At 40.7% G+C, this 13,229-nt stretch overlaps 1 protein-coding gene and 1 non-coding gene across 2 annotated transcripts; one reads left to right on the top strand and one right to left on the bottom strand.

The window, feature by feature from the left end:
• Window positions 1-2,045: 2,045 nt before the first annotated feature.
• On the top strand, window positions 2,046-2,131 carry trnay-gua. The gene is given in 2 exon segments: window positions 2,046-2,082; window positions 2,096-2,131. It is a non-coding gene; the product is annotated as a tRNA-Tyr (tRNA).
• Window positions 2,132-4,852: 2,721 nt separating this feature from the next.
• On the bottom strand, window positions 4,853-12,586 carry dnajc5b (DnaJ (Hsp40) homolog, subfamily C, member 5 beta). The gene is made up of 4 exons (XM_035415998.1): window positions 12,480-12,586; window positions 8,834-9,047; window positions 7,719-7,893; window positions 4,853-4,979 (listed from the first exon to the last, which is right to left on the bottom strand). The coding sequence occupies exons 1-4, from the start codon at window positions 12,584-12,586 to the stop codon at window positions 4,894-4,896; spliced, it is 582 nt and encodes a 193-aa protein (XP_035271889.1). The 3' UTR covers window positions 4,853-4,893.
• Window positions 12,587-13,229: the final 643 nt, after the last annotated feature.

Raw genomic sequence — 13,229 nt, 5'->3', positions numbered from 1 at the left:
CAGAAACCTCCCACGACCTGCCGCACCGCGCTGACTCAGCGGCCACGAGGACACCCCGGCGCTGCGGCAGAGCCACCGCAGTTCTCCTGCTGCTTTCTGTCACATGGAGAAACGCATGCAGAACAAAATTCCTGCCTTTTCCTCCAGCAGGCCACAGTTCAGACCCGTTCCAATTAAACTGCTTTTTTTCTTCTTCTTCCTTTTAAACTGTTTTTCCTTTTAACTGTCAAAAAGAAAGAATGTTGTGCGAGAGGGAGGTTAGTGAGCTAGACTGCACTTCTCCAGGGGGATTCCTGTACTTACAACAGAGGGCTGTTTTTATTGGAAACACGGTAACAGAGGCCCAAAGACAAAATGACAAAGTGACTTTAGGATTGTTCTTAATTCACTGTTATTCGTTATAAGCTTGTCGCATGACAGCAACATTCTATATTGGCCTACATATAAGAAAGAAAATAAAGGAAAGAAAAAAGATCAATATATTACTTCTGCCCCCCAGAGAAATTCACATATCATTCCCATATTAAGCTCTCAAGGTACAATAACGCAAACCCAATAAGTTTTTGACAATGATTCTTTTCTTAAAGATGAAAGATTTGAGAGGCAGTCACATACAGTATTTGATGTAGATTTTTTTTCTGTTTTCCCAATAACTGATTTATAGGAAGTTGGTGCCTGGCATATGATGAGCTGCTGTAACCTGTAACCCCACAAGGGAGGGGGGGGGGGGGGGGGGGGGGGGGGGCGGGGGGGGTGCATACAGTGATATGTGTTTGTGCATCTGTGGTCTTTTCAAGAAACTGGAGAGCCTCATCAGAGCTGTGGCTCCTCTTGCCAGTGATTACTATGTGCTATTCCTTGTGTAAATGTCAACCGGCTAATACAGTGTACTTTTCTCTGCTATTTTATCCAATATCTGGAACAATTAAGGCTCAGCATAACTGACTGATGAATGCACACATATCAGCTGACTGACATGGTTTCCTTCAGAGAGATGTGTTCTTATTTGTCATGCGTTCTGAAATCATAGTCAAAATATGTGTACAATAATTGTACATTAAATATTAACATACATTAAATGGGAACACCTAAATATTTAAAGTTACGAAAGCTCATGAGGAAATTATCAATTAAGAGTGAATGTAAGAATTTATACCACAGCCACAAACAATATAGTGTTGATTTACTAAACTTGACTGAGCTACAGAGATCAACAGAAAATTCCTCAGAAGCACATTAGGCCTACCTATGCACTGTAAATTAATAATAATAATTTTAACTAAATTCAGAACAAACTGAGTGACAGGGGCCCTTAAAAAAATATTAGTTCATAGGATTTCCTGGGCCCAAAATGCCTGGTGGCGGCAGCGCCCCTGACTCCACGTGAAAAAGAGCCGTTCAGCTCTGTTTTGGTTTGTTCCTCACCTATCTTCCCTTGCAGAGCACGTATTAAGTTCACTTGTAGCACATCACAAATTTTGTCACATGATAGCTCACCCGAGGGAAGAGTACAAGGGAAGGGAATGTGTTTGGACAAAATGGTGCAAATCTTTTTCAAAATGGTTACGTTTAACAAACTAAGACAATGTCGAACATGTTGCAGAAAACAGGCGACTAGTGGGAAACAGCAAATTGGATATCACGGACAGCCTATAAATCATCATTCGGCTTGCCAAAGCTATCATACAGAGCCCTCTAATATCCTATAACATTATATCTTTGTCACGCCTGTTTTAGTCCGCAAACTTGCAGTGTAAGTCAGATATATTTTATGGAAATATATCACGCTGATAATGAACTCGTTTGAGATTAAATATGACGTTAAACATTTTAAACTGTTGCATACCAACTTAGAAAAGTTTCAAACGTTCTCTGGCTATAATGGCGAATGTGGCCAACCGTAGCGAATCTATGGCAATCAGAAACGACATTCGTCTTTGTAAGTTATTTTACAAAATTAAAAAATGTAGATTCTGAGGCGCATTTGAATACAAAAAGTACACATTGCTAGGGTTATTACTGGTATTTCGACATATTGACGTGTCCCTTCGATAGCTCAGTTGGTAGAGCGGAGGACTGTAGCGGTATCACTGTGATCCTTAGGTCGCTGGTTCGAATCCGGCTCGAAGGAGGGGAGTCTTTTTTATGTTTTGCTTTTGCTGGCGAAAAAAATGGTGCTTCATCACGCGGTTTTACAAATATAGCAATACTTTAACGCTTGCTATAAGTGGGCAAAGATAACACCGATGTGCCTTGCTCTGGGCATTTGTGTCCACGCTACAAGTTTCTCACTGAAAACAGTTTGCTTTGCTAGTTATTTCCTTTCCTGTTCTTATGGCTGTGATTGTTAAAATAACATAAACTTTAAAAAGTTATGCCAATTTTTTTTTCTTAAATAAAAAGAAAATTAAAATATGTTGCTAATAAATACAAACGTATCACTATGTTGTTGGGTGATTTTTAAGAATTGCAATAGGTCTACCTACAAATGTGTGGCTATGATAACCTGTACCCACACACAATTTGATTCTTGGATTCTTACACTTTTGTCACAAAAAGAGGGGGGTCTGGGGGCAGGGGGCATGGCCCCCCAAAGAAAATGTTTGCAAAAATGACCCCTAAAACAACCCATAAAAGTTGATAAAAATTAGACTTTTTAAAAAATCAACTTGTCGGGTGTTTTTAGAATGTTCATCATGGGGGGTAGATGAAAAAACAATGAAAGATATGAATAAACATCCAACAGAATTGAACTCCTACATTGTAAAATAGTTCCACTATTATTCCACTATTAAATCTTTTATCTTGATTTGATTACCAACAAAGTTCCAAGATGACTAATGTACATACTAACAAAACTGACTGCACATGTATAATAATGAAAGATACTCTGTAGATTCAAGAAATGCAAAAGGTTTAATAGGTGTGTATTTTTCAGAAAACATTGTAAAGATGCTTCATCTCTGATCTTAAACTAAATATATGCAAATAAATGCTAATATATTAAGCTTGGGGCTGTTGAGGCTGCACTTTAACCAAATGTGCATTGTTTCTTGCAAATCTAAAACTGTGGAGTCAAATCAAGAAAAAATGTTTTCGCCCCAAACATTATGGAGCTCACAGGAGGTCTGTCCATAGAGGACCCAGAGGGATCATTGACCTGTTTTTTTGCTAAAATACAATTGAATGCATGCCTGCATTACGGGTTACTACTGGGGGTCAGTACACATCCCTTAGTGGCTAATGCCGCAGTTGTGTGACTTTGGACACATTTGCTGGCATAGAAAGAACTGCAAAAGTACCGAACAAATAGCCTCCAGAGAATAACAAGGAAATTTTAAATACATAACTAGGTAGAGGTTGTTACCAATATTCTACATATTTTTACATACAGTGGCAAATACGTTTACATTTTGCTCTCATTAGCATGAACCCAATCAATAATAGGTGCTCAAACTCTAGTGTCAAATATGTTACTTTCCCAATCTCCTCCAACAATGAATAACAATAATAACCATGGTGCCTTCTCACCCTACTACCCTCAATTCAAAAACTACAATTTAAAAAATCTACAACTTAAAAAATCTAATACATTTGGACAGCTATCTTATAAAAAGCTTCTCTCTCTACTAGCTAGCTAGATTATGTTGACTAATAAAGGTAATGTCCAAATGAATAAAAATAACTCCTACAACCTCTCCTTACTACCTTCAATTTATAAAATACTATTTTAAAATCACTAAATTTGCACAACTATATTTTATCACAAATTTCTGCCTCTGTAGCTAACTTTCACAAAATCTCACACTCTACAACTGAATGTGATGGCCTACACACATCGTGATACTTGATCAACCCCTGCCGTATAGGCTGCTTTAATCGGATGTACAGTAGGTCATTTCTTCGATGGATGATTGGTTAGGAAGGACGTCCTCCTTAAGTGTCCCTTTTGCAATGTAAAAGATAGGAGAGGAGAAGCTAGGGTAATGCAGTTACATTTGAATGGATGGTTATGCAGGCTTGAGGAAGAGGAGAGATTGGCGTCCTCCCTGCTACATTTTTATTTGCTCTAGAGGTCGCTGTTGAGATTTTTATAGTGGCAACAGGGGGTTTTGTGTTTCCTAGATACTTAGAAATGGATATGAAAGTGATTTGTTGGCATTGTTATTTTTATAGAATTATTTTTATTGATTTTTTCCCCCTTCAAATTCTTGATGAGGGCAGTACTCTGTATTGTCTATGGACAGACCTCCTGTGGTTGAAAGAGGCAAAGAGTGTAAGCTTGTGAGGTTCAGATATAGTTCTGACCTTTGATGCGAGATACCAATTTCAGAAATCATGCTGTGTTGTGGAACTTCTTTTTCAGCTTGTTATGATTCTGTATCTTCGACCAAACACTTTGGTCAAATATATACTTTTTACGGGTCCTTAAATTTAATGCAAACATACATTCCATAAAAGCACAAAAACTGTTTTGTATGCTTCTATCAACATACAATCATGATTATTAGTATTTATTGAAATTACAAGAAAGACTAAATTAATCTGGATTAATCCTCAGATATTGCAACATCAGCGAGTGGGTGACCTTCCTGCACTAGTTTAAAAATCTGTTGGATAATACATGATGTCAAGACCAAGATTATGTTGAAAACAAGCAGCTATCTGAAAGGTTTATGAATTGATTCCTGTTGAAACACAAGGAAGTACATCAAATTACAGTTCAATTGCATGGGCAAACACATACAATATTTACAGACGGCAGTCAGAGAGCAAAAGTAGGCTCAGTTTTGGGATTCGTCATGGAGACCGCCAAGGTTAAGGAATGGTTATTAGGATTTCGAGGCTCCGTACGATAACCTCTGAGGTGGTGTGAACGGAGCGTCCCTGTAATTAGGTGTAGGTCCGGTGTCCATCCCCAATTAGCTGGGTCTTCTCGCTGGCGTTGGTTGGCTGGAGCACAATGGGGGTGTCACCATCTGTAAATGTCACATAACAGCCAGTCACCCCGAGGCCTCAGCTTGGCTACATTTTTTAATGGTTTGAGCCAGTCAGGTTTCTGCTGAAAAATACCTCTTGCCCATTGCCATTGGAGATACAGGCTAGCCTATACGCTTACACAGTTTGTTTTACAATTGGTCTGGGGAAAGGCTGTGTCAAGACTGTAAGCTGGAAGTCTGATTTCAGTCGAAATTCATTGTGACAGAAATGATAAAATGGAATATTTTTTTATTGTTGCTGCATGCAAACAGCCCCAGTCACTTTGAGATGCACTCATATTCATGAGAGGATGTGTGACGTCTGTTTGTTAAATAAGGACTCCAAATGTACATTGCCAGCATACCAGTTGTAGCTCATATTTGTATATTTAATTTATGCAGGTGACATGCATTAATTAAATTAGTCATACAAGCTCTATTTATACACAGACTAACTGACAGAATTGCAGCAGTGGAGTAATGTTTAAAGATGAGTGAGATGGTGTGATATGGAGGTGACTGAGCTATCTTACAAATGTAGTCAATCTATTTAAACCCTTTTTTAAAAGTGTTCTGTATGGCCCATTGAACCCCATGGAGAGAGAGTGACTACCATTTGGAAAGGCAATAGTTAGACCTATGAAATTAAACTTTAGTTTGCATAAAAATGTATTCGATTTTTGTTCAAATACTCTTAAAAGCAACTAAATTGACTGGCTACAATTGCTGTGATCAAAACATTTTTTTAAGTTTCCAGAAGGGCAAATTCATACTGCATTCTTGCTCTAGGTGACTGTTGTTTGTGCCACGTGTGCCATTTCTGTGGCAAAAAATGAATCAACCAAATGAAAAAGAAAAAGTGCAATTTGAAGTGAAAGGTTACGATACTCTCTCATTTCCTGCAAACTACAGCCCGTCCCTGTTTCAACCAAGCTGTCTTTCCTGCAAATAACGTGAGAGACGTCATGGAGCATGGAAAGGTGTTTCATCGGCACACGATAAGGACATAACAGCTCTCGACTATCACCCCCCTGCTCTGTGACTCTCCTGGCTCAGCCCAGAGACGCTGCAGCAGAGGGAGGGGTCCTCGTCCATCACCCAGGCCCCCCTGCCGGACAGATTCCAGGGCAGCAGCTGCTGAAACCCCCACTGCCTGACCCGGCCTCTGGGCCTGGCCGGAGAGGGACCCGGGCCCTGGTGGATGTGCCACGGCACGGTGCTCTCCTGTCCGGCAGCGGCGCGATAAATAGGAGGGGGTACGACACGGATTCCTCCGGATGCAGGGGCCCCCTGAGGGCCGGGATAGCGATAGGAGGGGTGTGGCTCCTGAATTTCAGAACAAACTGTTCCTGTTCTTGAATTATTCCCCACTGCCCTCCCAAGTTTTCATAAATTATGCTGTGCTATAGCCAAGAAGTACATGCTTCCCTGTTAAGGCGACCTTAGCCTTTTACAGAACAGAGCAGTGTTTCACGACCCTTAACAACAAGGGGGTGCATTAAGTTTCTCTTTGAGGACATAATGGAATTTGTTTTTTAAAGCAATCTTATAGGTGACAGGGTTATAGATGATGTAGAGTGTATGTAATATGTCTGCAGTACATGAATGGGTCATACATTAGCATTTTTACATCACGTAGATGTTAACAGCTATGTATCATTTTTACGGGTATGTTCCTCCATTGTGCACAGCTCACTTTAGTGTAGAGGTGTGTAGTCATCTAAATGTTTGTAGTTTCTAGCATTTACATGTTTAGTCATATAATTTGACCTTATAGGTAAGTATTATCTTATCACAGTTCTATTATTAATGTATTTATATTTAAATATTTTTTATGACATCCAATCCTTGGGGTGTTCGTACATGTTTTATGCAAAATGTCTTTCTTCACATCTTTTCCGCAAACTGCGTCATAAAGATTGCAAAGACAAGAGCCTGGTGTTCGTCCTTTTTTTTAAAGTTACATTTTCTGAATGCATTAAGGCATTGTTTCTCACTGTTGCAAGACGACTTAAAATAACCGGCATGGAAACACATTTTAAGGGGTGACTCACAGCCAGTAATTATCTGCAGTAGGCATGAAAAAGCTCACACTGCTTACCACCACAGAAACAATATATCATGTCCAAACATTTGGCTGTTATGCATCACATCAATTTATTTTCATTAACTGGGTGACTTTGTTTGTTGGGAAGAACTTGTGCAATAGACTTAAGTCTTATTGGTTGTGGATAAGACTTTGGATAAGACCAAAAGATGACTTTTGTTCAAAGAGTGTGGTAAGACTGGGTACATTTTCAATCTTTTAAGTCAATTCTTCTGTTCTATTTGCGATCCTTGTTTCACAAAAATGTCTCGTTATGAGGTAGGCAGCTGACTGAACTGACAAATGCGTACATGCCTATTCCCTAACTGACTACTTGGGAATCCATCAATCCAAAAAAAAAAGTCTTAGTGTTTTCAGAGTTATTTCTGTCTCATAGGGTGAACAAGCTGCACAGAACATGAAAAATGGCTTTTGCGCAGCTCGCAAAGGGAAAGCATCAGCCACTCAGCCTGTCTGCCGTCAGTGCTGTCTTTGGTGCCTAAAAGTAGACATGAACAGATAGGACTGGTGCTGGCTGAGGCAAGTGGGGTTTGCCGCGGTTACCGGTGAAAAGAAGGTGTGCGAGAGTGCCACTTTTTCAGGCTCTCTGTGTGTTTCTCAGAAGCGGATGCGGGCGCGGGTCATGTGCTCACCTCTCTCCATGTCAGTGCGGATCTGCTCCTCCAGGTCCTCAGGAGACTCAAAGTACTCTGGGTCCTCCTCGCCCGGCGGGTGGGGCTTACACTTCCCACAGCAGCAGTTGCAGCAGCAGCACAGGCAGCAGCAGAAGTAGCAGCCCGTCAGTATGCCGCAGATGCCAAAGAGGGCCTGGGAGCGAACAACAGACATGCGTGTGCGCACACACACACACACACACACACACACACACACACACATACACACATATGCAGGCACGTACGCACACAGGCATACATGCATGCACACATGTACGCACACATGCAAGCACGCGCACATGTGCACACACATGTGCACACACACACACCCACACACATATGTAGGCATGTACGCACACACACACACCCACACAGGCGTGCACACAGGTATACACACACACACACATACATGTAAACATGTGGTCAGTATGTGGTCAGTATGTTCCAAAACTATATAATGGGCAAATATAGCAATTATTTATACTGTCAGATTTTGAAGTATTCTATAGTACTCTATTTCTTTTAAAAGTACTTGGTATCTTTTAAAAATACATTGCCACTGCTCAAACAATATATTGCAGTGTATTTAACTACTGTAAGGCTAGTTAGTGGCAATAAAGTGAATATGGAACCAACCACATATTAATACATTTTTGGGAATGATCAGGAGATTTTAGGACATTTAATTAAGGTTTTTAATGTCTTCAGATGATCTTCTTAATCGCCCATATTGACAATTACACTAGACGAGTGCACAGAATTGCAGACTTGTCTTTTTCCACAAAACATTTTAAAAATTTGTGCATTTTTGAAGTGTACATTGAGGAATGTCTCTTCAATTGGCATGTCAATTGAAGAGACAAGTGACATGCTACACAATGACATGCCACACAATGCTCACAAGGCAGCTGCACAGCACCTCCACAATTGTAAGGCTGTATTAGTCGTAAAAACGCTCAAAACTGCCTTTGGGTGTCATTTCTTTGGCTTTTTCCCTGTCTTTGAGTATTTCAGGTAACAAAGAATATCATTCTAAATAGATTGCATCCGGTATTCTGAAAATCCTCGAAGATGTATCGGTGCAGAAGAGCTACCTTAGCCCACCAGCTGGACAGCATGAAGTATGTGTTGACATTCTCTTCCCCAAACTGCTGCGAGACGTAGAGACCGAGGGAGCCGTACTTGTCGTAAATGTTTCTTTTGGTCACGTCCGACAGTGTGGCATGAGCGTTGTTTATCTCTTTGAATTTGTCTGTGGCATCAGGGTTTTCTGGATTCTTGTCTGGGTGATATCTTAAAGCTAGTTTCCTGAAAGATATAAAACAGATGTCATATCCTTTCCTGTTTTCATATGCATTTGTGTTTTCTTAATTTTCTTTCTTTCACCAAAACACAATAATGCTATGTGAATGAAGACACTCTTTAAATTGCAGTGTTTGAACACCATTCTCACATCTTACATATGACAGTGCATTTCGTAGATCATTTTATTGAAACAAGCAGTAGAGCCTTGTCCATTTATCCTGATCATCTCTGCATGCATTGGTGTAATGCGCAAGAACTCTAGTTGTATAATTTTGTTTCATTACACGCACACGCACACACACACACACACACACACACACTGAACAATTAGGTGTATCAGAACTTCCCATTGGAAGGATAATGGCACTCTTAAGATTGGAGAACACATTGGGAGGGATCTTAGACCACTGCTCTCTTAACAGGTTTTCATTGGGGTTCATGTCCACACTGAGATTAACATGGCAAATGGTTGATTTTGTGGTCAATTTTTTGTAGATTCTGATGTGTACTTACAGTGATAGTCCTGCTAGAAGATCCACTTGCGGCCAGGTTGTGATTGCCAGAATATATATATATATGCCAGAAATATCCTGGTACTTACGAGCACTTATGGTGTAAATATAATTAAAATTTTGGAGACTTGGTAACCCCATGTGCACTTGCATCTCCCCCCACACAGTCTTACCACTGTTCCAGTAATTTTAAACTTCTTAATTCTAAATTCTTCTTAACCTAATATCAAAAACCTTTATATCTTATCATACCTTATTTTTAATACTAAATATCTTATACTATGTATGTTGGAATTTCAAGGGATAAAAGATTTGTAATTCTCCATTCTTTGAGCATACTGTACAGGCCATTACCTGTATTAGTTATTTTTAACAGCCTTCTGTGCTTAACTTGAAAATGATTAATGACGTGATAATTTTGAAGGGTACCTTAGCGTCATACACACGGAGTATGGGTGTTCACGCCTCGCCACACACCTTGCTAAAAATAACATTCATCATATCTTTATCCTGCGCACAAGACCTTTTCAGCAATTAACCTTTTTTTGAGCGCGGAGACCGAATCAGAAATTTCTGGGGTGTTTTGCCCTGCTGTGGGCTTCTCTTCAGCCTGTCAGCCCTTTTGCACTTATTTCAGACTGAGACCTTATCCACTCACGCACCTGCGTGTGCTGTTATCGCCTCAGCCAGAGGACGCTGCTGGAGTGAAAACAGGCTGCGTCCGCATCACTTCAAGCGAAATTAAACTTTTAGGGGGGGGGGGGGGGGGGGGGGGGGGGGGGGGGGGGGGGGGGGGGGGGGGGGGGGGGGGGGGGGGGGGGGCGTTGTTCATAATTAACACAAGACTTTGGGATGGGATGGGATGCGATTGCCTGTTTTTCGCATGTTCAAAGTGCCTCATCCACTGTACATGGGGACCAGTGCATGCAACTTTCTGAGTGTGATATCCAGGATATAACCGGATCCTTTTACAAGCTGTTGCCCAAACAAGGGATGCACTTCATTTGGCCAGGATCACACTAGCTACATATTAATTGGCTTTATTTTTATGTGCAGGGGTAGCAATGCTTGATTTTGTAACAATGCTTAGATGGGCAAACCAGCCAGTGCTTGATTCACGGCATTCAATTTCAATCAATCAATCAGACAGCATAATCAATCAGACAGCATATACTATATCCTGTATATAGGAAGCCCACCAGTTGTGCTGTGAGGCTCAGAGTGGCTTAAACCACACATGAGTTCAATGCAATTCCTTTTTTCAGGAATTAGGACCAATAATAAGCCCCTTTCAAAAGAAAATAATTAAATATACATGGCATTTACATAATTATTCTTTTTGCAAAGTTTTACTGAATTGTAACCTCTCATCAACATTCTATAGTGCCACATGTTTGCTTGCCTGTTCATTTCTGAATAACCCACTGACTTCAGAAAGGGCTGCCTTAATTATATATTAATTATCAGCAAAGAGCTTTTATTGCAGTTAAAAAATGCTAGCCATTTAAATCAGTCTTTAAATTGATATGAATTAGACAAATTAAGAAATATTGATGCAGAAGATATTGGGATTAATTAAGCTTATAGAGTAGTCATATTTATTAAATTATGTTTTCTCAGTCTTTGTGGCAGAATTGGAACATTAGTAGATAAAAGAAGGAGAGAGCTGGATAATATTTAGTAATGCCATGTACATATTCATACGCATGCCAAGGTTCTCATCCTGGACGTGTTCACACATCTCAGCAAACAATATTCATAAAAAAACCCAACAGATGTGTAATATTGTAATATTTTGCGCAGTTCATTTCTGTAAATAGGAACGGTTGGTCTGATGTACTCATAATTAACCAAAAGACCACGTCATTTTCAAAGGGAATTTAGAGAGCAAACCAGGTAAGAGAGGAGTACGTTTTCAGACAAAACTGCCTTCTACTTATACTTGCAACTTCAGCTACAGGCTACAGGACATGAACAATCAGGGCATGTTTTTTCCACCAGGCCAGTGCTGTTGGTCCAGTGAAGTGTGTGTATGTGCATGTGTGCATGTGTGTGTGTGTTTGTGTGTGTCTATGCGTGTGTCAGTGCATGTGTGCGTGTGTGCATGTGTGTGTATGTGTGCGCGCGCGTGTGTGTGTGTGAGTGTGTGCGTGTGTGTGCATGTGCGTATGTGAGTGTGTGTGTGCGTGTGTGTGCATGTGCGTATGTGAGTGTGTGTGCGTGTGTGCGTGTGTGCATGTGTGCGTGTGTGTGTGTGCATGTATGTGTGCGTGTGTGTGTGTGTGTGTGTGTGTGGGTGTGTGTGCATGTGCATATGTGAGTGTGTGTGTGTTAAAAGGGGGGGAGGGGTTAACGTGAGTGTTGCTGAGTGGAGTGGAGCAGTCCCACCACACTGCCCAAGCTCCGCCCCCTTGTGACCCTCAGTGGAGGAGTCACAGGGTCACAAATGAAACTAGCAGCCATCTGCTGTGCTGCATTAATATTTCAGTTGTGTGGCAGTCAAATTATATACGTGCTTCTGGATGAAAACAAAATACTGTGATTACACCAGGACCAACCCAGCCTCCCACTTTCCACATTCATTTGTCCCGTAAAAAAGATGACTCCACTGGGATTTCTCCCCCACCAGTGGTGAAGAGAAACCTCCTTCCTAAGAGAAACCTTAAAGGTCACCACTGACTAAACAAGGATGTTTTCTCAGTGACTAATCTAGTCACTTACTGCAGCCTCTGTAAAATCACAAGCCCCGATTGTTAATACAATCCCACGGTTCCCACTCACATTATGACTGATGGCATCTGCTCACAGGTCATTTGGAAAAAGGTTTCTCATTGTTTTAACTAGTTAACTTACATTCATTACCCCCCGGAAAATCTATTCTTTCCCTGCACTGAAGGGCTGGCAGCTGTGCCTATGTACCCACCTGTAGGACTTCTTAATGTCTTCATGGGTGCAGCTCTTGTCCAGGCCCAGCACCTGGTAAAGGGCCTCTCCTGACGTGGAGAGTGTGCGTTGCCTCTGCTCAGACATGCTCTATGACCATAACCTCCATTTTAAAGACAAAGCACACACACATACACACTCGTTAGTAAAGCATCAGGAACAAAGAAACTGTAGAGAGCCATTTTAGTGAATTTAAATGGTTAAGTTGACAGACAGATTATTTGACACCACTGCACCATATGTCATTTAAACCTTCAACATCTCATGCACTTTATTTTTTCATCATGTTTTGTAGCCTTGAGAATCATTGGGTTAGCGATTACTCCCATTTTTAAATGGCCAGGCTAGGGATAAGAAAAAATACATGTTATGCGTCTGTAATGTCCAGCCACTCAACTTTTTAGACCAGCTTTGGTGCCAGTACTCTTTCCGTAACATTATCACTGGTGCATCTCGATTCATTATTGATAGGGCTGCGACTAAGAATAATAACGCATTTTGTCTTCATGGAAGGCATTTAGCTAAAGCGTTTAACAATTGCTAACTTCTGATAGATATGAATTAAAAACACTTCCCTTGTCAAAGTGTATATGCTTACGAAACTTACAGAATGATATTTACCGTGTCATTTAAGAAGAAGTACAATTGTATCGAAAAATAGGAAATAATAGAGGTCCCCCCCTGTTTATTCATATATCACCAGTTAAATATCTAGAAATTCCTGCGGAGA

The sequence above is a fragment of the Anguilla anguilla genome, chromosome 4, assembly GCF_013347855.1.
Source record: "Anguilla anguilla isolate fAngAng1 chromosome 4, fAngAng1.pri, whole genome shotgun sequence".
Taxonomy (NCBI): Eukaryota; Metazoa; Chordata; class Actinopteri; order Anguilliformes; family Anguillidae; genus Anguilla; species Anguilla anguilla.
This window is presented reverse-complemented; position numbering and strand designations above follow the sequence as displayed.